Genomic DNA, 26,185 nt, shown 5'->3' on the forward strand with positions numbered 1-26,185 from the left:
AGGAATCAAGCTGCCGTTACATTTGTTTTCTGTCTTATCAAGCAGAAAAGTAGATCTGCTACTCCCCTCTCTCCAGCATAGAGTTTCCCACCTCTTTTTCCTTGCTCTGGAAATGAGTGTAGCCAGGTAAAATAAGAATGGGTAGAAAATCGACCCATTGTTGATTTATGTAACCCCTCCATTTGCCAAATGAAAGAGAACTGATTAGCTCATGAAAATTGTCCTGCTTTTTCCACCCAATTGAGGGGATCCCAACTATGGAAAAAAAAGTCTCTGCCAGATTAGCTTCCTTTTTGCTAAAGAAGAAAAAAAATGAAATTCCAAAAGCTTTCTTTGCTGGTGGAGGGAATGTAATTGTTTTGAGGTGGCAATGTCAAAAAACATAGTTATGCTAAACTTTGAATCCAAGTAAATTGGTTTCCCACGATCGAGAACAGAACCTTTTCACGAAAATGATTACAATGAAATCTCCATTGATCATACCTCAGTGCAATGGGCTTAGTCTGCAACACATTACATTTACGTTACTTGCAGAATGTTTAGCGTCAAGCAACTACCAGACATCACTTTTATAACATACTTTGATATTTAAAAACCATTAAGAAGTATCAGAAAATTGCTTATACCAATTATTCTATTAAGATGAGAATACCAATATAACTTATATAGGTATAAAGGAATTTAGATATGATTTTGGGAAAAGTATGAAAGAACTATTCAGGAGGGATTTTCAAAAAAGAAGATATAGTTCAAACCCTACCTTGATTTTGTTTAGTGTCACCTGAGACAGAAACATGGGCAGGCTTTCATTCTACCATCTTATGCTTTTACTATGAAAAACATTCCTTAAAATTCCTACTGCTCCTGTTTCTATTCTATTCCTATACCTATTCCATTCTATTCTATTCTATTTCTACGTTACTTCTCTCCTTGAAATAAAAATGGCATATAACAGCTTTCTTTAAAATCTGATGGAGGAATTTTGCTTTTTTTCCCTGTCTAGGTGGAACCCAGCGCTTATCACGCTACATTGGCATTGGCCTTGCCAAAGAGCTCATTTTTACTGGCAGACAGATTGATGGGCAAGAGGCTTTCTCCATGGGGCTACTTAACCACACAGTACCACAGAATGAGGAAGGGGATGCAGCATATCAAAAGGCATTGGCTTTAGCTGAAGAAATAGTTCCTCAGGTTAGTCTGTTCTTCACCCTCCTCTCTATAGCACTGAAGAAACAATATGTTTCTGCTTTTTTAAAAATAGAATACTTTTAAAATATATTTTATTTATACATTTTTCTTTAACATACATTGGTGCTTAGTAAACAGTATATTATATGGGTCCATTTTACTTATACATAGTAATAATAGTAATATTATTTATGTATACAAAAAGGGACGCGGTGGCTCAGGGGCTAGGACATTGAGCTTGTTGATCGAAAGGTCGGCAGCTCAGCGGTTCGAATCCCTAGTGCTGCCGTGTAACGGGGTGAGCTCCCATTACTTGTCCCAGCTTCTGCCAACCTAGCAGTTTCGGAAGCATGTAAAAATGTAAGTAGAAAAAGTAGGGACCACCTTTGGTGGGAAGGTAACAGCGTTCCATGCACCTTTGGCATTGAGTCATGCCGGCCACATGACCACCGAGACGTCTTCGGACAGCTCTGGCTCTTCAGCTTTGAAACGGAGATAAGCACCACCCCCTAGAGTCAGCAACGACTAGCACGTATGTGCAAGGGGAGCCTTTACCTTTACCTTTTATTTATGTATACATAATAATCTTTCAACCTCTACGTCTATTATCTAACCATTGCTAGAACAAATCCCATGTTAAAAAATATTCTGTATCTTCTTTGTCTGTTAACCCATCCATTTCTGCACATTCTAATATTTTTTAAATTTTATTTTCATCTGTAGGAATTTCCTCATTCTTTCAGTACTGGGCAAATACAATTCACTACAAATTTCTAAAGCCAAATGAAATCTTGAATTCAACCTGTCTCAAATATTTATATATTTCTTGGTGACAAAAAAATCAAATTTGGTTTAGAAGACACCACATCCATTGATAAATTAACTGGATCCACATAAATCCTGAATAAACAGTAATAATTTGGCTTTACTGCACCAAAAATATATACTTTGCTATTCCCGTTTCATTGATTACTCCTAAGTGAACCAAAAGATACAACTATCTTTTCATTTGTCTCTGTGAGAATTTATAACATCTGAGGCCATTGCCTTATGGTGTAAAAAGATTTGCATAAGCTAAGTAAAAAAAGAAGTACCCTGTTTCCCCCAAAATAAAACATAAGATAATAAGCCCAATCAGGCTTTTGAGCGCATGGCAGTAAGGCCAAGCATTTATTTCAGGGTTCAGAAAAATATAAGACGGGGTCTTATTTTCAGGGAAATATGGTATTGTTTTTTTCCAGTTATCCACTTAAATAATGGAAATAACTCTCAAATGACTTGAAATTTAAAGTTCTGTGCTAAAGAGGCCCTTCCCTAATTTATGCAATATCTTTGTTGACATAGTTGCTCTTCGGGTTGTATTATTTTTAGAACATCAGCATTTTTTGAAAACAGTGTGTAAAGCATGTAATTTGATTTCATTATCATTGTAATATGAGTTGTCTTTTCCATGTCATCAGAACCCTAAAATTGATCTTATAGTCCATTTGTTTATTTTTCCTCCCTCTCTTCCCATTGCTCCAAAGCAAGCATTACTAAGCTGGAACTTTGACCAGACTGGTTGAATAAAGCAAAGTCTCCTTAAATTGGGTTCATAACTATGTGGGAATTTTTTTTAGTCATAATACGAAATTGGTTTGCCATTGCCTTCTTTTTGGACAGTAGTTGTTGCTGTTGGTCTGCAACAATTATTTGTCGCCCTAGGTTCCCTGTTAATGTTGTCCTGGGTTCCCGCAGGAACGGGTCTCAACCCTCGTTGAGACAATTTAGGGGGTCCTCGCAAGGACGAAAGCAGCCGAATAAAAGACACCACACCAGGAGTTCTTCAAAATGAGAGAGTACGAAGAAAGGGTTGTAGAAAAAGCTGTTGTAAAAAGATTCCCCTTAGATCGCAACAGTCTCTTTTATTATGCAGTTTTAGCAGGGAGGGGGGAACTACAGCAATGAGGGAATTAACATATAGAAACTTAGCTATACCAATCAGCAAGCGTTTAGAGTATACGTATTAGCAAAATACCACGTGTTTTTCAGGAAATCATGCGTTTTACCTGAATAGAAACTCAACTTAAGGAATGCAAAACTAGAAGCTTATCTCAGGGAAGGCGAGGGGCCTCAGGGGAAACAGAACTATGCATCTAACTCAGAGAAGGTTAGGGGCCCAATTCAGGAATCATGTCTGTCATGTAGCACTGAAAAAAGTCAAATCAAGTTCTCCCGGCTGTGAGGCCTAAGAAAACCTGAACCAATGATATATCCATATGTCCTCTGTTTTTATTTTTTAAGATGGGTAATATTCTTCTAAAGCTATGACATCCCCAGTGGATCCCCCCTCCGGGAGACCCCGCAGGGAGTCAGTACACTTTTCCAAAGGAATGGTTCCCGATTCAGAGTCTTCATCAGCCTCAGAGGCTAATTCTAAAAGAGGTTGTTTATATTCATTTTCAACAGTGTGCTTTAGTAAGAGGACATCATCTCCAATACTGTTTAGTCTTTGTTTCAAAAATGCTAGAACTCTCCCCATGACACATGGGCCAATTGTACATGCAAGGAGCAACAAAATCAGAGGACCAGCTAGGGCAGAGAGGAGGGTGGTTAACCAGGGAGAGAGATTGAACATTCCCTGATACCACGTATGGGATAGAGAACGCTCTTTTTCTCTATCTTTCAATCGGGTATTTAATTCTGCCATAGAGTCAAGCACAACACCAGAACTTTCAGTGTAAAAACAACATTCTTCTTTCAAAGCTACACACAGACCGCCCTGTTTTAAGAATAGCAAGTCCAAACCCCTTCTATTTTGTAACACAACTTCGGAGAGAGAGGTCAGGGAATTTTGGAGGGCAACCATAGATTGCTCAATGCGTTTGAGATCAGCATCTATTTCAATACTGAGCCTGCGGATGTTTTTGTCAGCCACAACCATTCCTGCGATTCCAGTTGCAGCACCAGTGGCTCCTAGGCCCAGGAGAAGGGCCAAAGTCATAGTAGTAACCACCTCCCGTTTGGTTCGTGGAAGGTATTGGGGTGTTTCTATGCGAGAAAAGAACTCATTATTGGAAAAAACAGACATTTTAGGAGAAGATAAACCTGAATGCAAAAAGCGTGTTTTGTGTGTAAAATGTCTCCACTGACACATGCAGTAGCACCCGTAGAGCAGGCCCAAATAGAGCCATTGGAAGGAATAAAAAACTGACCGTTTAAACGTTTGGAAAGATCTGCAGTTAATAGAGTAGTGTGTATTATAGTCCACCCTCCAGTGTCAAGTCCTAGCCTTTCTTTGGACAAGTATATTGTGCAGGAAGTATAGGCATCCGAGGAGGCATTGATACAATAGTGAGAAAAGTTAGAGGGTACATACCCAAGGCAACAACCTTGACCTTCAATTGAGGATACCGTTATAGAAGAGTTAGACCACCTACAACCGGTATCTGAGGTGCTATTGGTAAAAGGTAGGGCGGAACCTATGGCCTCATAAAAAGGGGGTTGAGAAGACAGACACAGCCAACATCTACTATCATTGTTAGGAAAAGTACGGGCTGCCACAAGGGCATCATGTGCAGAGGAGACCAAGGACACCAATGGATTGTTGCTTTTAATCAAGGGCTGTAAAAAGGGCGAATTGACTTGTTTGTTTGGGCCCACAGGTGGGGATGTTTCTAAGGACATGGTAAGACGAATTATGAATATATTTCCTGGATGTTTGTAATCGGAATTATCTCTCGACCTTCCCCCCCATCTTTTCCCTTTAAGCCATTCAGTAATCGGAAGACCCCTTCCATGAGATGTAAAAGTAACAGTCATAGGATTGAGGCGAACGCCGCAGCAGGCCCAATTGGAGCAGGAATTCCAAGGCAAATTGTTATCAGGGCCTAGTACAGCTTTGATATAGTCAGTAGTATAGGGAGCAGTCCACCAAATCTTTCCGGTTGACACACATTGCCAGGACTTACAGTACCAATCAGAGATGGTCCCACATTCATCTAGGTGGGAGAGATCAGTAAGATGTCCTGGGCAGATATACAGGCCTGGACCAATTGACCAGACGTCCCGAGGGGAAGGATTACATTTTGTTTTATGTTTAAATCCATGGGCGCCGACCAGCATTTCAGCAAAGTCAAAGTAGAGTGCAGGAAACCAAGGCCACAGAGTTCGATTAGAGATGGAATGAAGGACGCTTCCTTGGAAGTCCAAAATAGTCCAAGTATAATTTGCGGGACGATGCAGGTTCTGCTGTGCTCCGGATAAGGAGCGCTGCAAACGGAGAGCTGCAGAGGTAGAAACGTGGGAAGAGGGCAAGAAGCGAGATACACCAGAGGAGAAATGGGTAGCAGAGAGAAGGGAAATTTTAGAGACAGAAGAGGCAAGAGAGATCAGTGATAGGATCAGAAGGATCTTCATCTTTCTGTTTTGATTGATTGAGATGACAGGGGCGAACACAGCGAGCCGGAACCCACAGGACTCGATCAGGCAATTGAACTGCAGCGTAGCCTTTTCCCCAGGTAATCAATTGAGCTGGACCTTTCCAAGCTGGATCCGGAAGATGCCTATAATATACCAGAGGACGAGAAGAGGGGAGGGGAGGAGCGGAAAACTGTCTCGAGGCAGCAGTGGAGGCAGGAGATCCAGTTAGATTAAGAAAATTCAATGAATACAAGCAAACATTTAATACATTTTGCAACGCCGGGAGTGTCGGGGGGCTGATGCCTTTTGACCCCAAGTGTCTGTCCAAGGCCTGTTTAAGAGTCAAATTCGCTCTCTCTATAATGGCCTGGCCCTGGCTATTGAAAGGAATGCCGAATTTATGGATTATTGACCAGCGATGGCAAAATTGTGCAAAGGCAGAGCTCGTATAGGCTGGTCCATTGTCAGTTTTTAGAGTTTTTGGACATCCCAACGTTACGAAAGTCCGAATACAATGATTAATAACTTGTTTTGCGGTTTCACCCCTTTGCAAGGTTGCCATGATGAAACCTGAATATGTATAAAGGATGGATATTGAGTTACATCCATTTGCCATAGTTGACAGGCCACTGTTCCTCTGGGGTTGACCCCCATCGGAAGAGAGTTACCTTGGCGGCTGCAAGTAGGGCATTGATGTATGATCAGATGCCTCAGCAGCCGTGAAGCCAAATTGTTTCATGAGCGCCTTTTGTTTTGATGAAAATAGGAGTGACTGTCCCAAGGAGAGACAGGAGAAAGTGTCAAAGAGAGGAGGCAGAGGCCGCAGCGTCTGCTACATAACAAAATAGGGATGTACGTTTGTAAATGAGAGACTGTAAAGTTGTGAAAAGAGAAGTGAGATTAGAATCAAGAGAAGGGACAAGTAAGATTGAAAAATAGTTTGTACTATTTGAGTAACATACTATGTGGAAGACAGAGAAAAGACAATCAATCAATAAAACCCAACTCCCACCCTTTTTATTCATGTGTGGAAGTTGGTCACTAACAAATCCATGCTATCAAAAACTTCCAAAAACAAACCACAACCTTCTAACTTATCACATCCTATAACTTTCTAACTCATCTCTGAAATAGTTCCTAACACAGGGCACATATTGTGCTGCTAAAAAAGAAAAAGGAACACAAACAGCAAATAAGGGCACACTGAGTCTGATTCAAAAAGAAAACATGGCGGAAGCTTTAGGGTGAGTCTGTTTATGTGGAAAACCTAAGTGCATTTTCCAAAAAACAGATTTACGCTTAAAAAAAAATGCATCCATACATAAGAAGATAGCCATGTGTCTGAAATGCTGTAGGGTTTCCTGCCTGGGCAGGGGGTTGGACTAGAAGACCTCCAAGGGTCCCTTCCAACTCTAATGATGTATGTGAACAGCTGCAAAAATACAAAGCTAAATGAAACATTTTTAGTCAACTCAGTGCTTTGAAAACATTTATAAAGGTATAGGTTTAATCAGGCAGGTTAAACCTCAAAAAGTTCCAGAAAAGATAAAAAATAAAAATTAAAAGCAAAATCAAAATTGTATGCATGATTAAAAATTAAAATCAAAATTGTTTTCATGGTGGAAAAGAAAATATATCTGCATAGTTTTTACATAGCCTTTTACAAAAGCAATGCTTCCAGAGAGCCTAATTGTCCCTCCCTTCTCAGACAAGAAAGAAGAGAGAGAAGAAAAAAAAATGGAGTGGGGGTGGATGGTTATCCCCCGTAGCCCGCCCTTTTCCCTGGCACTTCAAGGAACAAAGGGGGGGGTAGTTAAGATAAGCCAGAGGGCAGAGAAAAAAAGTTAAAAGTAACTCACTGGAAAGACACTCTCATGCATATGAAGAGAAAAAAAAATCCAAAAGTAACTCACTTGCTTGCAAAAGGAAAGAAAAATGTTTTATTTCTTTTCCAAAAGTACCTGGCTGCTTGCATACGGAATTTATGCAGACAGATACACACACACACACACACACATGCAGAGACAATTTCTCACACATGCACACATTTCTTGCAAATCCAAAAAACAACACAGAAATTTCACACCTTCTCAATGAGTTTTGCACATACACACATTCCATGCAAATCAAGCATCACAATTATCTCTACAATTCTTATGCAGGTCTGAAAATGATCACATACATACATACACAAGCACACACATCATCAAACAACATTTAAAGACCTGGGGAACTTGTCTGAGAAAACTCAGCAGTTTAAATCATGACTGATTGTGGATCCTTTTAAGTCATTTTTGATCTAAGTGACGTCTGCAAGTAAAATGAGGCATTCAAGGATCATGTGCCAGATGGACAGAATTTTTACAGGGGCTCTTGGACTTTCATGGAAAAAGGTTCCCAATGTTTCCCATTTAGTCACTGTGAGCAAATTTTTTTCCAGATTTTTTCCAGATATAGAGAAGCAATTAAACCAAATCAGTTGCTGATCACCCATGGGGGAAAGGGAGGGGTGCTCTGGGGGAAGGGAGGCAGGCAGGGGAAAGGAGGCAGTTTTCAAAGCAGGGATGGAAGAAACAGGTATTTCTAGCTCAATATGCTTTGAAGGTTCAGAGTGGGGGGAAAGGGAGGAGGGAAAGGAATGAGCGGGCAGAGGAACTGAAGGAGAGTGAATGCCGTAGGAAGTAACAGCTTCTTTTAAATTTTTAAGCACCCGTACATTGATGTTGTCATGTATCGGCTGTCCCCCTCCTGGTGGATTGAGGTTTAAAGGGTAAGCCGATATCGGGGGTTCAGTTCTTAGAGAAAGAGAAGAAAGAGCAACCAAGGCAGAGAGAGTGCCTGCAGCTAAGTCTGTATCCTCCGAAGGGGGGGGAGACGCTGCAGAAGGAGAAAGAGCTGTGTCTGCAGGGGGAGCAGAGGCAGCTACAGAGACAGAAGGAGACTAGAAAAGAGGTAAGAGATTTCTTAGAAAGAGGATAGACAGTGGTGCCATTAACTTTTTGCAAACAATTAGCCTTCTTCACCAGAGAGTAAAGCTCATTCCTATGCCATGATGAGACTTTCGAGTTCGAGGAGCTCATTACTTACGTGTGCACGTGTCGCATCCCGGACGGGTAAGCAATGAGGGTGAAGGTGACGCACCGCTAGACAACGATCGCGCCTCTGGACAACACAACAGGACTGGACGAGCCCCCAGATGTTGCTGTTGGTCTGCAACAATTATTTGTCGCCCTAGGTTCCCTGTTAATGTTGTCCTGGGTTCCCGCAGGAACGGGTCTCAACCCTCGTTGAGACAATTTAGGGGGTCCTCGCAAGGACGAAAGCAGCCGAATAAAAGACACCACACCAGGAGTTCTTCAAAATGAGAGAGTACGAAGAAAGGGTTGTAGAAAAAGCTGTTGTAAAAAGATTCCCCTTAGATCGCAACAGTCTCTTTTATTATGCAGTTTTAGCAGGGAGGGGGGAACTACAGCAATGAGGGAATTAACATATAGAAACTTAGCTATACCAATCAGCAAGCGTTTAGAGTATACGTATTAGCAAAATACCACGTGTTTTTCAGGAAATCATGCGTTTTACCTGAATAGAAACTCAACTTAAGGAATGCAAAACTAGAAGCTTATCTCAGGGAAGGCGAGGGGCCTCAGGGGAAACAGAACTATGCATCTAACTCAGAGAAGGTTAGGGGCCCAATTCAGGGAGAGCTGCAGGTCAAATCAAGTTCTCCTGGCTGTGAGGCCTAAGAAAACCTGAACCAATGATATATCCATAAGTAGTCTCAAGTTTCCAATTTAGCTTATGACCCTGGGGTTACCACAGTTTCAACTTTGTTTAGCATCTGGAGTCTTGACGGAGTCATTTTTGTTTTTATGAAGTAAAACTAAAAAAAAGACTTCCTCAAAACTCCCGATGCCTCCCTGAATAGTGTATGTTCTGCAAATTAAAAGTATCTTCCGTTTTTTTAGGAATTTATGCAATACACCAGAGGCGGTCATGTATTTACTCTCCTTATTGTGAAAATGATGTATTGCAATCTGTAGCACTTGTTGATTATGAGTTTCTTTATGAGGCAATTTATCCAGACTAGTTATGTGTGGAATTGATGGAGTGTGTGTTTGTGTGCATGCGTGCGTGTGTGTGTGTGAGAGAGAGAGAGAGAGCGCAGACAGGCGCATTGTGTATATGCAAACAAACAAAATTTTTAATACAAAAATGTTTCTTTTCTTTTTAAAGGCTCCAATAGCCGTGAGACTGGGTAAATTGGCTATAAACAAAGGAATTGAGGTAATTATTTATTTCAACAAGCTTCTTCAATTTACTGGTATATTTAAGGTTCCACAGAAAGGTAGAGAAATAATGTTCCAAAAAGACCCACAACGTTTTATTAGAGCTCCCAGAACTAAACTGCAGAAATTCAGTCCGCTAATATTGTAGCAAGAGTTAAAAGTTGTCTGTATTTTTTCCTGCCTTCTGGTGGCCATCTCTACATTAGCAGTCAAGTTATGGTACTTTGACATGAGTGACAAATCTATTTCATTCTCTGAATCAGAAGTAGAAATAAGAAATGTACACATGACCATAATTGCTGCTTCATTCTGATGCCGCATTTTCAGTATTAGTGCACTCAGCCAGGAGACAAAACGGTCTTTACCAGGATAGAGAAGTAGAAGAAAGAATACCCTTACAAATCACCATTTCCACACGAAGCTTCAACTACTGTTACTATAGAACATTCTCCTGAGTTGTCAGGAGGGGCAAAAGGACAATTATACAGAATACAGAATAACAGAGTTGGAAGAGACCTTCTTCTAGTGACTAGTCCAATCCCCAAGAAGACTTTAAACCATTTCAGACAAATGGCTATTTTTTCTTAAAAATCTCCAGTGATGGAGCACCAACAACTTCTGAAGGCAAGCCATTCCATTGACTGATTGTTCTAATTGTCAGGAAATTTCTTATTTCTAGGTTGGATCTCTCCTTTATTAGTTTCCATCCATTGCTTCGTCTTGCTTTTAGGTACTTTGGAAAATAGATTGCCCCCCTCTTCTTTGTGGCAGCCCCTCAAATAGATAAACTGTTATTATATCACCCCTAATTCTTCTTTTCATTAGACTAGACATACCCAATTCCTGCAACTGTTCTTCACGTTTTAGCCTCAGTCCCTAATCCTCATTGTTGCTCTTCTCTGCACTTTTTGAGTCTCAACATTGTTTTTATTTTTAAGATGGGTAAAATTCCTCTAAAGCTATGACATCCCCAGTGGATCCCCCCTCCGGGAGACCCCGCAGGGAGTCAGTACACTTTTCCAAAGGAATGGTTCCCGATTCAGTGTCTTCATCAGCCTCAGAGGCTAATTCTAAAAGAGGTTGTTTATATTCATTTTCAACAGTGTTCTTAGCAAGAGGACATCATCTCCAATACTGTTTAGTCGTTGTTTCAAAAATGCTAGAACTCTCCCCATGACACATGGGCCAATTGTACATGCAAGGAGCAACAAAATCAGAGGACCAGCTAGGGCAGAGAGGAGGGTGGTTAACCAGGGAGAGAGATTGAACATTCCCTGATACCACGTATGGGATAGAGAACGCTCTTTTCTCTATCTTTCAATCGGTATTTAATTCTGCCATAGAGTCAAGCACAACACCAGAACTTTCAGTGTAAAACAACATTCTTCTTTCAAAGCTACACAGACCACCCTGTTTTAAGAATAGCAAGTCCAAACCCCTTCTATTTTGTAACACAACTTCGGAGAGAGAGGTCAGGGAATTTTGGAGGGCAACCATAGATTGCTCAATGCGTTTGAGATCAGCATCTATCTCAATACTGAGTCTGCGGATGTTTTTGTCAGCCACAACCATTCCTGCGATTCCAGTTGCAGCACCAGTGGCTCCTAGGCCCAGGAGAAGGGCCAAAGTCATAGTAGTAACCACCTCCCGTTTGGTTCGTGGAAGGTATTGGGGTGTTTCTATGAGAAAAGAACTCATTATTGGAAAAACAGACATTTTAGGAGAAGATAAACCTGAATGCAAAAGCGTGTTTTGTGTGTAAAATGTCTCCACTGACACATGCAGTAGCACCGTGAGCAGGCCCAAATAGAGCCATTGGAAGGAATAAAAACTGACCGTTTAAAGCGTTTGGAAAGATCTGCAGTTAATAGAGTAGTGTGTATTATAGTCCACCTCCAGTGTCAAGTCCTAGCCTTTCTTTGGACAAGTATATTGTGCAGGAAGTATAGGCATCCGAGGAGGCATTGATACAATAGTGAGAAAAGTTAGAGGGTACATACCCAAGGCAACAACCTTGACCTTCAATTGAGGATACCGTTATAGAAGAGTTAGACCACCTACAACCGGTATCTGAGGTGCTATTGGTAAAAGGTAGGCGGAACCTATGGCCTCATAAAAGGGGTTGAGAAGACAGACACAGCCAACATCTACTATCATTGTTAGGAAAATACGGGCTGCCACAAGGGCATCATGTGCAGAGAGACCAGGGACACCAATGGATTGTTGCTTTTAATCAAGGGCTGTAAAAGGCGAATTGACTTGTTTGTTTGGGCCCACAGGTGGGGATGTTTCTAAGGACATGGTAAGGCAATTATGAATATATTTCCTGGATGTTTGTAATCGAATTATCTCTCGACCTTCCCCCATCTTTTCCCTTTAAGCCATTCAGTAATCGGAAGACCCTTCCATGAGATGTAAAAGTAACAGTCATAGGATTGAGGCGACGCGCAGCAGGCCCAATTGAGCAGGATTTCCAAGGCAAAATTGTTATCAGGGCCTAGTACAGCTTTGATATAGTCAGTAGTATAGGAGCAGTCCACCAAATCTTTCCAGTTGACACACATTGCCAGGACTTACAGTACCAATCAGAGATGGTCCCACATTCATCTAGGTGGAGAGATCAGTAAGATGTCCTGGGCAGATATACAGGCCTGGACCAATTGACCAGACGTCCCGAGGGGAAGGATTACATTTTGTTTTACGTTTAAATCCATGGGCGCCGACCAGCATTTCAGCAAAGTCAAAGTAGAGTGCAGGGAACCAAGGCCACAGAGTTCGATTAGAGATGGAATGAAGGACGCTTCCTTGAAGTCCAAAATAGTCCAAGTATAATTTGGACGATGCAGGTTCTGCTGTGCTCCGGATAAGGAGCGCTGCAAACGCAGAGCTGCAGAGGTAGAAACGTGGGAATAGGGCAAGAAGCGAGATACACCAGAGGAGAAATGGGTAGCAGAGAGAAGGGAAATTTTAGAGACAGAAGAGGCAAGAGAGATCAGTGATAGGATCAGAAGGATCTTCATCTTTCTGTTTTGATTGATTGAGATGACAGGGGCGAACACAGCGAGCCGGAACCCACAGGACTCGATCAGGCAATTGAACTGCAGCGTAGCCTTTTCCCCAGGTAATCAATTGAGCTGGACCTTTCCATGCTGGATCCGGAAGATGCCTATAATATACCAGAGGACGAGAAGAGGGAAGGGGAGGAGCGGAAAACTGTCTCGAGGCAGCAGTAGAGGCAGGAGATCCAGTTAGATTAAGAAAATTCAATGAATACAAGCAAACATTTAATACATTTTGCAACGCCGGGAGTGTCGGGGGGCTGATGCCTTTTGACCCCAAGTGTCTGTCCAAGGCCTGTTTAAGAGTCAAATTCGCTCTCTCTATAATGGCCTGGCCCTGGCTATTGAAAGGAATGCCGAATTTATGGATTATTGACCAGCGATGGCAAAATTGTGCAAAGGCAGAGCTCGTATAGGCTGGTCCATTGTCAGTTTTTAGAGTTTTTGGACATCCCAACGTTACGAAAGTCCGAATACAATGATTAATTACTTGTTTTGCGGTTTCACCCCTTTGCAAGGTTGCCATGATGAAACCTGAATATGTATAAAGGATGGATATTGAGTTACATCCATTTGCCAAATTTGACAGGCCACTGTTCCTCTGGGGTTGACCCCCATCGGAAGAGAGTTACCTTGGCGGCTGCAAGTAGGGCATTGATGTATGATCAGATGCCTCAGCAGCCGTGAAGCCAAATTGTTTCATGAGCGCCTTTTGTTTTGATGAAAATAGGAGTGACTGTCCCAAGGAGAGACAGGAGAAAGTGTCAAAGAGAGGAGGCAGAGGCCATGGCGTCTGCTACATAACAAAATAGGGATGTGTACGTTTGTAAATGAGAGACTGTAAAGTTGTGAAAAGAGAAGTGAGATTAGAATCAAGAGAAGGGGACAAGTAAGATTGAAAAATAGTTTGTACTATTTGAGTAACAAACTATGTGGAAGACAGAGAAAAAGACAATCAATCAATAAAAACCCAACTCCCACCCTTTTTATTCATGTGTGGAAGTTGGTCACTAACAAATCCATGCTATCAAAAACTTCCAAAAACAAACCACAACCTTCTAACTTATCACATCCTATAACTTTCTAACTCACCTCTGAAATAGTTCCTAAAACAGGGCACATATTGTGCTGCTAAAAAAGAAAAAGAAACACAAACAGCAAATAAGGGGCACACTGAGTCTGATTCAAAAAAGAAAAACATGGCGGAAGCTTTAGGGTGAGTCTGTTTATGTGGAAAACCTAAGTGCATTTTCCAAAAAACAGATTTACGCTTAAAAAAAAATGCATCCATACATAAGAAGATAGCCATGTGTCTGAAATGCTGTAGGGTTTCCTGCCTGGGCAGGGGGTTGGACTAGAAGACCTCCAAGGGTCCCTTCCAACTCTTATGATGTATGTCAACAGCTGCAAAAATACAAAGCTAAATGAAACATTTTTAGTCAACTCAGTGCTTTGAAAACATTTATAAAGGTATAGGTTTAATCAGGCAGGTTAAACCTCAAAAAGTTCCAGAAAAGATAAAAAATGAAAATTAAAATCAAAATCAAAATTGTATGCATGATTAAAAATTAAAATCAAAATTGTTTTCATGGTGGAAAAGAAAATATATCTGCATAGGTTTTACATAGCCTTTTACAAAAGCAATGCTTCCAGAGAGCCTAATTGTCCCTCCCTTCTCAGACAAGAAAGAAGAGAGAAAAAAAAATGGAGTGGGGGTGAATGGTTATCCCCCGTAGCCCACCCTTTTCCCTGGCACAGCAAGGAACAAAAGGGGGGAGTAGTTAAGATAAGCCAGCGAGGGCAGAGAAAAAAAAGTTAAAAGTAACTCACTGGAAAGACACTCTCATGCATATGAAGAGAAAAAAAAATGTCCAAAAGTAACTCACTTGCTTGCAAAAGGAAAAAAAAAATGTTTTTTTTTTTTTTTCCAAAAGTACCTGGCTGCTTGCATACGGAATTTATGCAGACAGATACACACACACACACACATACACATGCAGAGACAATTTCTCACACATGCACACATTTCTTGCAAATCCAAAAAACAACACAGAAATTTCACACCTTCTCAATGAGTTTTGCACATACACACATTCCATGCAAATCAAGCATCACAATTATCTCTACAATTTTTATGCAGGTCTGAAAATGATCACATACATACATACACAAGCACACACATCATCAAACAACATTTACAGACCTGGGGAACTTGTCTGAAAAAACTCAGCAGTTTAAATCATGACTGATTGTGGATCCTTTTAAGTCATTTTTGATCTAAGTGACGTCTGCAAGTAAAATGAGGCATTCAAGGATCATGTGCCAGATGTACAGAATTTTTACAGGGGCTCTTGGACTTTCATGGAAAAAGTTCCCAATGTATCTCTTGTATCAGTGACAAAGTTTTTCGGAAGTGATTTGTTATTGCCTCCTCCTTGGGCTGGCCCAAGGTCACCAACCTGGCTTTATGCCTATGCCTAAGGCAAGACTCATGGTCTCCTGTTTCTATTCTATTCTTAAAGCTGCCAAGTTTGGAAGAAGAAAAAACAACAACCACCCACTGCCTTGGAACGTAGTTGTCAGAGGGCCCTGGAGAAAGCATAAGAGCACAAGCGTGCCTACCGTTCCTGTCCTATTATTTCCTTTCATTATATCCAATTAATATAGTTATTACATACTCATGCTTATATATATGTTTATATATTGTATAGTTATTTCATGCTTATGCTTATATATACTGTGTGACAAAATAAACAAATAAATAAAACAGGCTGAAAAGCCAAACAAAATTGTTTTTGGACTTCCTTTGGCCATATGAGAATGCTTGATTCCTTTAAGGAAATTAATGTCCCACCGCAGAGAGGCTTTCCATACTCGTAATTGTAGCAAATGAAATTCGAAATGTTTGTATAGCTATAAAGAGTAACTATGAAGCAGTATATAGGTAGTCTTCTACTACAACAGTTCGTTTAGTGACTGCTTGAAGTTCCGACGGCACTGAAAAAAGTGACTTTGGACCCTTTTTCACACTTATGACCATTGCAGTATGGTTTCTTGAATGCCGTGGATAGATACCAGTCCATGGACCGGGGGGGGGGGTGTTTGACAGTTGGTGACCCCTGTTTCACACTCTTTTTTGAAATGATTTTCTGACTGCTCTCCAACCCTGACCTTAATTAGTTTCTAAGTCCACATTTATTCATTAGTTTTACTGCTATTTTTATTCCTAGATTTGCTTTTTAGGCTTCTCTGAGATGCCTGTGCTTAAAAAAAAAGCTCCTGAAACACAGTGTTTGCATTTTCTGATATTTTATTATGAGCTTGAACTGAATGATGGCCTGGAATTGATTTGATTAAGTAAACAAGACACAAAACCTTTTTTAAAAAAAATATATTATTGTTCTTTTGGGGAGTAAAGGAATCGCAGAAATTCAGATGAACAGACCACATGCCAGAAATGCCCTGGGGAAAGTGTTTGTAGACGAAGTAAGTGATGATTATTTAATTTTCTCTTATATAGATATTGTTTGAAAGGATATGGGTATCCAAGGTCCAAGATCACCATAATTGTCAATGAACAGTAATTTTCTAGATCTTAATGCAGATTTTGTAGTAGAAGCCACATACGAAAAACAAATTATGCAGCTTACTGTATGTATTTTATCAGCTAAAGTGTGATCACACACACATAGCTGTGGCCTCAAAGGAAGTTTTCACTGAATTGAATGTTGGATTTATTCTCTTCTTTCATTAGTTATATGAAATCCTTGATGTTCTCCATTTTGATGAAAGTATCCGTGCTGTAATAGTCAAAAGCAAAGTAAAGGGTGTTTTTTGTGCTGGTAAGTAAAGCTTTTTTTAATTTGAAAAAGCCAAAAAAACTGAGAATGAATGGAAGAAAATACATCACTTAACCCATCCATTTCTGCACATTCTAATATTTTTAAATTTTAAGCACCCGTACATTGATGTTATCATGTATCGGCTGTCCTCCTCCTGGTGGATTGAGGTTTAAAGGGTAAGCCGATATCGGGGTTCAGTTCTTAGAAAGAGAGAAGAAAGAGCAACCAAGGCAGAAAGAGTTCCTGCAGCTATGTCTGTATCCTCCGGTGGGGGGGGAGACGCCGCAGAAGGAGAAAGAGCTGTGTCTGCAGGGGGAGCAGAGGCAGCTACAGAGACAGAAGGAGACTAGAAAAGAGGTAAGAGATTTCTTAGAAAGAGGATAGACAGTGGTGCCATTAACTTTTTGCAAACAATTAGCCTTCTTCACCAGAGAGTAAAGCTCATTCCTATGCCATGATGAGACTTTCGAGTTCGAGGAGCTCATTACTTACGTATGCATGTGTCGCATCCCGGACGGGTAAGCAATGAGGGTGAAGGTGACGCACCGCTAGACAACGATCACGCCTCTGGACAACACAACAGGTCAGGACGAGCCCCCAGATGTTGCTGTTGGTCTGCAACAATTATTTGTCGCCCTAGGTTCCCTGTTAATGTTGTCCTGGGTTCCCGCAGGAACGGGTCTCAACCCTCGTTGAGACAATTTAGGGGGTCCTCGCAAGGACGAAAGCAGCCGAATAAAAGACACCACACCAGGAGTTCTTCAAAATGAGAGAGTACGAAGAAAGGGTTGTAGAAAAAGCTGTTGTAAAAAAGATCCCCTTAGATCGCAACAGTCTCTTTTATTATGCAGTTTTAGCAGGGAGGGGTAATTACAGCAATGAGGGAATTAACATATAGAAACTTAGCTATACCAATCAGCAAGCGTTTAGAGTATACGTATTAGCAAAATACCACATGGTTTTCAGGAAATCATGCGTTTTACCTGAATAGAAACTCAACTTAAGGAATGCAAAACTAGAAGCTTATCTCAGGGAAGGCGAGGGGCCTCAGGGGAAACAGAACTATGCATCTAACTCAGAGAAGGTTAGGGGCCCAATTCAGGGAGAGCTGCAGGTCAAATCAAGTTCTCCTGGCTGTGAGGCCTAAGAAAACCTGAACCAATGATATATCCATATGTCCTCTGTTTTTATTTTTTAAGATGGGTAATATTCTTCTAAAGCTATGACATCCCCAGTGGATCCCCCCTCCGGGAGACCCCGCAGGGAGTCAGTACACTTTTCCAAAGGAATGGTTCCCGATGCAGAGTCTTCATCAGCCTCAGAGGCTAATTCTAAAAGAGGTTGTTTATATTCATTTTCAACAGTGTTCTTTAGCAAGAGGACATCATCTCCAATACTGTTTAGTCGTTGTTTCAAAAATGCTAAAACTCTCCCCATGACACATGGGCCAATTGTACATGCAAGGAGCAACAAAATCAGAGGACCAGCTAGGGCAGAGAGGAGGGTGGTTAACCAGGGAGAGAGATTGAACATTCCCTGATACCACGTATGGGATAGAGAACGCTCTTTTTCTCTATCTTTCAATCGGGTATTTAATTCTGCCATAGAGTCAAGCACAACACCAGAACTTTCAGTGTAAAAACAACATTCTTCTTTCAAAGCTACACACAGACCGCCCTGTTTTAAGAATAGCAAGTCCAAACCCCTTCTATTTTGTAACACAACTTCGGAGAGAGAGGTCAGGGAATTTTGGAGGGCAACCATAGATTGCTCAATGCGTTTGAGATCAGCATCTATTTCAATACTGAGCCTGCGGATGTTTTTGTCAGCCACAACCATTCCTGCGATTCCAGTTGCAGCACCAGTGGCTCCTAGGCCCAGGAGAAGGGCCAAAGTCATAGTAGTAACCACCTCCCGTTTGGTTCGTGGAAGGTATTGGGGTGTTTCTATGCGAGAAAAGAACTCATTATTGGAAAAAACAGACATTTTAGGGAGAAGATAAACCTGAATGCAAAAGCGTGTTTTGTGTGTAAAATGTCTCCACTGACACATGCAGTAGCACCGTGAGCAGGCCCAAATAGAGCCATTGGAAGGAATAAAAAACTGACCGTTTAAACGTTTGGAAAGATCTGCAGTTGATAGAGTAGTGTGTATTATAGTCCACCCTCCAGTGTCAAGTCCTAGCCTTTCTTTGGACAAGTATATTGTGCAGGAAGTATAGGCATCCGAGGAGGCATTGATACAATAGTGAGAAAAGTTAGAGGGTACATACCCAAGGCAACAACCTTGACCTTCAATTGAGGATACCGTTATAGAAGAGTTAGACCACCTACAACCGGTATCTGAGGTGCTATTGGTAAAAGGTAGGGCGGAACCTATGGCCTCATAAAAAGGGGGTTGAGAAGACAGACACAGCCAACATCTACTATCATTGTTAGGAAAAGTACGGGCTGCCACAAGGGCATCATGTGCAGAGGAGACCAGGGACACCAATGGATTGTTGCTTTTAATCAAGGGCTGTAAAAAGGGCGAATTGACTTGTTTGTTTGGGCCCACAGGTGGGGATGTTTCTAAGGACATGGTAAGACGAATTATGAATATATTTCCTGGATGTCTGTAATCGAATTATCTCTCGACCTTCCCCCATCTTTTCCCTTTAAGCCATTCAGTAATCGGAAGACCCTTCCATGAGATGTAAAAGTAACAGTCATAGGATTGAGGACGCAGCAGGCCCAATTGGAGCAGGAATTTCCAAGGCAAATTGTTATCAGGGCCTAGTACAGCTTTGATATAGTCAGTAGTATAGGAGCAGTCCACCAAATCTTTCCAGTTGACACACATTGCCAGGACTTACAGTACCAATCAGAGATGGTCCCACATTCATCTAGGTGGGAGAGATCAGTAAGATGTCCTGGGCAGATATACAGGCCTGGACCAATTGACCAGACGTCCCGAGGGGAAGGATTACATTTTGTTTTATGTTTAAATCCATGGGCGCCGACCAGCATTTCAGCAAAGTCAAAGTAGAGTGCAGGAAACCAAGGCCACAGAGTTCGATTAGAGATGGAATGAAGGACGCTTCCTTGGAAGTCCAAAATAGTCCAAGTATAATTTGGAGACGATGCAGGTTCTGCTGTGCTCCGGATAAGGAGCGCTGCAACGGAGAGCTGCAGAGGTAGAAACGTGGGAAGAGGCAAGAAGCGAGATACACCAGAGGAGAAATGGGTAGCAGAGAGAAGGGAAATTTTAGAGACAGAAGGGGCAAGAGAGATCAGTGATAGGATCAGAAGGATCTTCATCTTTCTGTTTTGATTGATTGAGATGACAGGGGCGAACACAGCGAGCCGGAACCCACAGGACTCGATCAGGCAATTGAACTGCAGCGTAGCCTTTTCCCCAGGTAATCAATTGAGCTGGACCTTTCCAAGCTGGATCCGGAAGATGCCTATAATATACCAGAGGACGAGAAGAGGGAGGGAGGAGGAAAACTGTCTCGAGGCGGCGGTGGAGGCAGGAGATCCAGTTAGATTAAGAAAATTCAATGAATACAAGCAAACATTTAATACATTTTGCAACGCCGGGAGTGTCGGGGGGCTGATGCCTTTTGACCCCAAGTGTCTGTCCAAGGCCTGTTTAAGAGTCAAATTCGCTCTCTATAATGGCCTGGCCCTGGCTATTGAAAGGAATGCCGAATTTATGGATTATTGACCAGCGATGGCAAAATTGTGCAAAGGCAGAGCTCGTATAGGCTGGTCCATTGTCAGTTTTAGAGTTTTGGACATCCCAACGTTACGAAAGTCCGAATACAATGATTAATAACTTGTTTTGGTTTCACCCTTTGCAAGGTTGCCATGATGAAACCTGAATATGTATAAAGGATGGATATTGAGTTACATCCATTTGCCAAATTTGACAGGCCACTGTTCCTCTGGGGTTGACCCCATCGGAAGAGAGTTACCTTGGCGGCTGCAAGTAGGGCATTGATGTATGATCAGATGCCTCAGCAGCCGTGAAGCCAAATTGTTTCATGAGCGCCTTTTGTTTTGATGAAAATAGGAGTGACTGTCCCAAGGAGAGACAGGAGAAAGTGTCAAAGAGAGGAGGCAGAGGCAGCGTCTGCTACATAACAAAATAGGGATGTGTACGGTTGTAAATGAGAGACTGTAAAGTTGTGAAAAGAGAAGTGAGATTAGAATCAAGAGAAGGGGACAAGTAAGATTGAAAAATAGTTTGTACTATTTGAGTAACATACTATGTGGAAGACAGAGAAAAAGACAATCAATCAATAAAAACCCAACTCCCACCCTTTTTATTCATGTGTGGAAGTTGGTCACTAACAAATCCATGCTATCAAAAACTTCCAAAAACAAACCACAACCTTCTAACTTATCACATCCTATAACTTTCTAACTCATCTCTGAAATAGTTCCTAAAACAGGGCACATATTGTGCTGCTAAAAAAGAAAAAGAAACACAAACAGCAAATAAGGGGCACACTGAGTCTGATTCAAAAAAGAAAAACATGGCGGAAGCTTTAGGGTGAGTCTGTTTATGTGGAAAACCTAAGTGCATTTTCCAAAAAACAGATTTACGCTTAAAAAAAAATGCATCCATACATAAGAAGATAGCCATGTGTCTGAAATGCTGTAGGGTTTCCTGCCTGGGCAGGGGGTTGGACTAGAAGACCTCCAAGGGTCCCTTCCAACTCTTATTATGTATGTTAACAGCTGCAAAAATACAAAGCTAAATGAAAAATTTTTAGTCAACTCAGTGCTTTGAAAACATTTATAAAGGTATAGGTTTAATCAGGCAGGTTAAACCTCAAAAAGTTCCAGAAAAGATAAAAAATTAAAAGCAAAATCAAAATTGTATGCATGATTAAAAATTAAAATCAAAATTGTTTTCATGGTGAAAAAGAAAATATATCTGCATAGTTTTTTACATAGCTTTTTACAAAAGCAATGCTTCCAGAGAGCCTAATTGTCCCTCCCTTCTCAGACAAGAAAGAAGAGAGAAAAAAAAAATGGAGTGGGGGTGGATGGTTATCCCCCGTAGCCCACCCTTTTCCCTGGCACAGCAAGGAACAAAAAGGGGGGGGGTAGTTAAGATAAGCCAGAGGGCAGAGAAAAAAAGTTAAAAGTAACTCACTGGAAAGACACTCTCATGCATATGAAGAGAAAAAAAAATGTCCAAAAGTAACTCACTTGCTTGCAAAAGGAAAGAAAAATGTTTTATTTCTTTTCCAAAAGTACCTGGCTGCTTGCATACGGAATTTATGCAGACAGATACACACACACACACACACACACATGCAGAGACAATTTCTCACACATGCACACATTTCTTGCAAATCCAAAAGACAACACAGAAATTTCACACCTTCTCAATGAGTTTTGCACATACACACATTCCATGCAAATCAAGCATCACAATTATCTCTACAATTCTTATGCAGGTCTGAAAATGATCACATACATACATACACAAGCACACACATCATCAAACAACATTTAAAGACCTGGGGAACTTGTCTGAGAAAACTCAGCAGTTTAAATCATGACTGTGATTGTGGATCCTTTTAAGTCATTTTTGATCTAAGTGACGTCTGCAAGTAAAATGAGGCATTCAAGGATCATGTGCCAGATGGACAGAATTTTTACAGGGGCTCTTGGACTTTCATGGAAAAAGGTTCCCAATTTTTCCCATGTGGTCACTGTGAGCAAATTTTTTTCCAGATTTTTTCCAGATATAGAGAAGCAATTAAACCAAATCAGTTGCTGATCACCCATGGGGGAAAGGGAGGGGTGCTCTGGGGGAAGGGAGGCAGGCAGGGGAAAGGAGGCAGTTTTCAAAGCAGGGATGGAAGAAACAGGTATTTCTAGCTCAATATGCTTTGAAGGTTCAGAGTGGGGGGAAAGGGAGGAGGGAAAGGAATGAGCGGGCAGAGGAACTGAAGGAGAGTGAATGCCGTAGGAAGTAACAGCTTCTTTTAAATTTTTAAGCACCCGTACATTGATGTTATCATGTATCGGCTGTCCTCCTCCTGGTGGATTGAGGTTTAAAGGGTAAGCCGATATCGGGGGTTCAGTTCTTAGAGAAAGAGAAGAAAGAGCAACCAAGGCAGAGAGAGTGCCTGCAGCTAAGTCTGTATCCTCCGAAGGGGAGACGCTGCAGAAGGAGAAAGAGCTGTGTCTGCAGGGGGAGCAGAGGCAGCTACAGAGACAGAAGGAGACTAGAAAAGAGGTAAGAGATTTCTTAGAAAGAGGATAGACAGTGGTGCCATTAACTTTTTGCAAACAATTAGCCTTCTTCACCAGAGAGTAAAGCTCATTCCTATGCCATGATGAGACTTTCGAGTTCGAGGAGCCCATTACTTACGTGTGCACGTGTCGCATCCCGGACGGGTAAGCAATGAGGGTGAAGGTGACGCACCGCTAGACAACGATCGCGCCTCTGGACAACACAACAGGACAGGACGAGCCCCCAGATGTTGCTGTTGGTCTGCAACAATTATTTGTTGTCCTAGGTTCCCTGTTAATGTTGTCCTGGGTTCCCGCAGGAACGGGTCTCAGCCCTCGCTGAGACAATTTAGTGGGTCCTCGCAAGGACGAAAGAAGCCAAATAAAAGACACCACACCAGGAGTTCTTCGAAATGAGAGAGTACGAAGAAAGGGTTGTAGAAAAAGCTTTTGTAAAAAGATCCCCCTTAGATCGCAACAGTCTCTTTTATTATGCAGTTTTAGCAGGGAGGGGTAATTACAGCAATGAGGGAATTTAGCATATAGAAACTTAACATCACCAATCAGCAAGCGTTTAGAGTATACGTATTAGCAAAATACCACGTGTTTTTCAGGAAATCATGCGTTTTACCTGAATAGAAACTCAACTTAAGGAATGCAAAACTAGAAGCTTATCTCAGGAAGGCGAGGGGCCTCAGGGGAAACAGAACTATGCATCTAACTCAGAGAAGGTTAGGGGCCCAATTCAGGGAGAGCTGCAGGTCAAATCAAGTTCTCCTGGCTGTGAGGCCTAAGAAAACCTGAACCAATGATATATCCATAAGTAGTCTCAAGTTTCCAATTTAGCTTATGACCCTGGGGTTACCACAGTTTCAACTTTGTTTAGCATCTGGAGTCTTGACGGAGTCATTTTTGTTTTTATGAAGTAAAACTAAAAAAAAGACTTCCTCAAAACTCCCGATGCCTCCCTGAATAGTGTATGTTCTGCAAATTAAAAGTATCTTCCGTTTTTTTAGGAATTTATGCAATATACCAGAGGCGGTCATGTATTTACTCTCCTTATTGTGAAAATGATGTATTGCAATCTGTAGCACTTGTTGATTATGAGTTTCTTTATGAGGCAATTTATCCAGACTAGTTATGTGTGGAATTGATGGAGTGTGTGTTTGTGTGCATGCGTGCGTGTGTGTGAGAGAGAGAGAGCGCGCAGACAGGCGCATTGTGTACATGCAAACAAACAAAATTTTTAATACAAAAATGTTTCTTTTCTTTTTAAAGGCTCCAATAGCCGTGAGACTGGGTAAATTGGCTATAAACAAAGGAATTGAGGTAATTATTTATTTCAACAAGCTTCTTCAATTTACTGGTATATTTAAGGTTCCACAGAAAGGTAGAGAAATAATGTTCCAAAAAGACCCACAACATTTTATTAGAGCTCCCAGAACTAAACTGCAGAAATTCAGTCTGCTAATATTGTAGCAAGAGTTAAAAGTTGTCTATTTTTTCCTGCCTTCTGGTGGCCATCTCTACATTAGCAGTCAAGTTATGGTACTTTGACATGAGTGACAAATCTATTTCATTCTCTGAATCAGAAGTAGAAATAAGAAATGTACACATGACCATAATTGCTGCTTCATTCTGATGCCGCATTTTCAGTATTAGTGCACTCAGCCAGGAGACAAAACGGTCTTTACCAGGATAGAGAAGTAGAAGAAAGAATACCCTTACAAATCACCATTTCCACACGAAGCTTCAACTACTGTTACTATAGAACATTCTCCTGAGTTGTCAGGAGGGGCAAAAGGACAATTATACAGAATACAGAATAACAGAGTTGGAAGAGACCTTCTTCTAGTGACTAGTCCAATCCCCAAGAAGACTTTAAACCATTTCAGACAAATGGCTATTTTTTCTTAAAAATCTCCAGTGATGGAGCACCAACAACTTCTGAAGGCAAGCCATTCCATTGACTGATTGTTCTAATTGTCAGGAAATTTCTTATTTCTAGGTTGGATCTCTCCTTTATTAGTTTCCATCCATTGCTTTGTCTTGCTTTTAGGTACTTTGGAAAATAGATTGCCCCCCTCTTCTTTGTGACAGCCCCTCAAATAGATAAACTGTTATTATGTCACCCCTAATTCTTCTTTTCATTAGACTAGACATACCCAATTCCTGCAACTGTTCTTCACGTTTTAGCCTCCAGTCCCCTAATCCTCATTGTTGCTCTTCTCTGCACTTTTTTGAGTCTCAACATTGTTTTTATTTTGTGGTGACCAAAACGAGATGCAGTATTCCAAGTGTGGTCTTACCAAGGCATTATAAAGTGGTACTAAAACTTCCAGTGAGCTTAGTTCTTTTCCTGTTAACGCAGCCTAGGACTGTGTTGGCTTTTTTGGCAGCTGCCAGCACACTGCTGGTTCATATTTAAGTGGTTGTCCACTTAAATGTTATCTTAAATGTAACTTAGATAAGTGTTATTGTAGGAGACATGAATAGTGTGTATGAGCACATACAGCAATTGCATAGGTAATGCTCATTTTCATATTGAAATTCCCACAAGGTTCTATATTCTAGCACAATCCAAATGTATCTGTTCTGGGAATCTAATGTAGCTGCACCTATAATAAATCTGTTAATATTTATGTGTTGAAAGCTTTGCTTGGTAGAGAGAACCTTGTCTTGTGTCACTGATTAAATCTGGTGGAAATCCAGGATGACTGATTATAATTCATTAAATCCATACTTCAATGTATTATTTCTGAATTGGTAACTTGGTACTGCTTTCCTTTAGGTGGGCAAAAAGATTTTATTTCTTCCTTTTCAGGTTGATATTGCCTCAGGAATGGCTATTGAAAGAATGTGCTATGCCCAGGTATTTTCTTTTTTAAAAAATCTTGTGCCCCCCCCCCAAACTTTATCATTGGTATAACAATTTACAAAGATTAGTAAAAACAGACAGATGTTTCTTCTTTTTAGCTTCATTGTGTGTTGTTGCTTCTCAGATATTTGGATTGTTACACTTTTCTCCATTCTTCAGTTCTGATTAATACAAATATGCACCCACACCCACAGAGCAATAAAAGAAACCCAGTAAACCAAATTACATTTTTTGTGTATCTACATACATGCGCTCATCCCAAACTATACCTGCCTTTTCTTTATTTAATATT

The 26,185-nt window shown here is 41.1% G+C and overlaps 1 protein-coding gene across 3 annotated transcripts in view; it reads left to right on the forward strand.

Annotated features, from left to right (window-relative positions):
• The window catches only part of ECHDC2 (enoyl-CoA hydratase domain containing 2), a 37,152-nt gene that overhangs the window by 9,239 nt on the left and 1,728 nt on the right, over positions 1–26,185 (forward strand). For 2 of the 3 annotated variants that reach the window (XM_058177647.1, XM_058177643.1), the window contains 3 exons: positions 1,004–1,191; positions 9,823–9,873; positions 25,840–25,887. In XM_058177647.1, coding sequence (XP_058033630.1) covers positions 1,004–1,191; positions 9,823–9,873; positions 25,840–25,887 — 287 coding nt within the window. Of the gene's footprint in view, positions 1–1,003; positions 1,192–9,822; positions 9,874–24,293; positions 24,345–25,839; positions 25,888–26,185 lie in introns of all 3 variants that reach the window. The other variant, XM_058177644.1, reaches the window with a different exon arrangement.

Source organism: Ahaetulla prasina, chromosome 3 (genome assembly GCF_028640845.1).
Source record: "Ahaetulla prasina isolate Xishuangbanna chromosome 3, ASM2864084v1, whole genome shotgun sequence".
In the NCBI taxonomy this organism is placed as follows: Eukaryota; Metazoa; Chordata; class Lepidosauria; order Squamata; family Colubridae; genus Ahaetulla; species Ahaetulla prasina.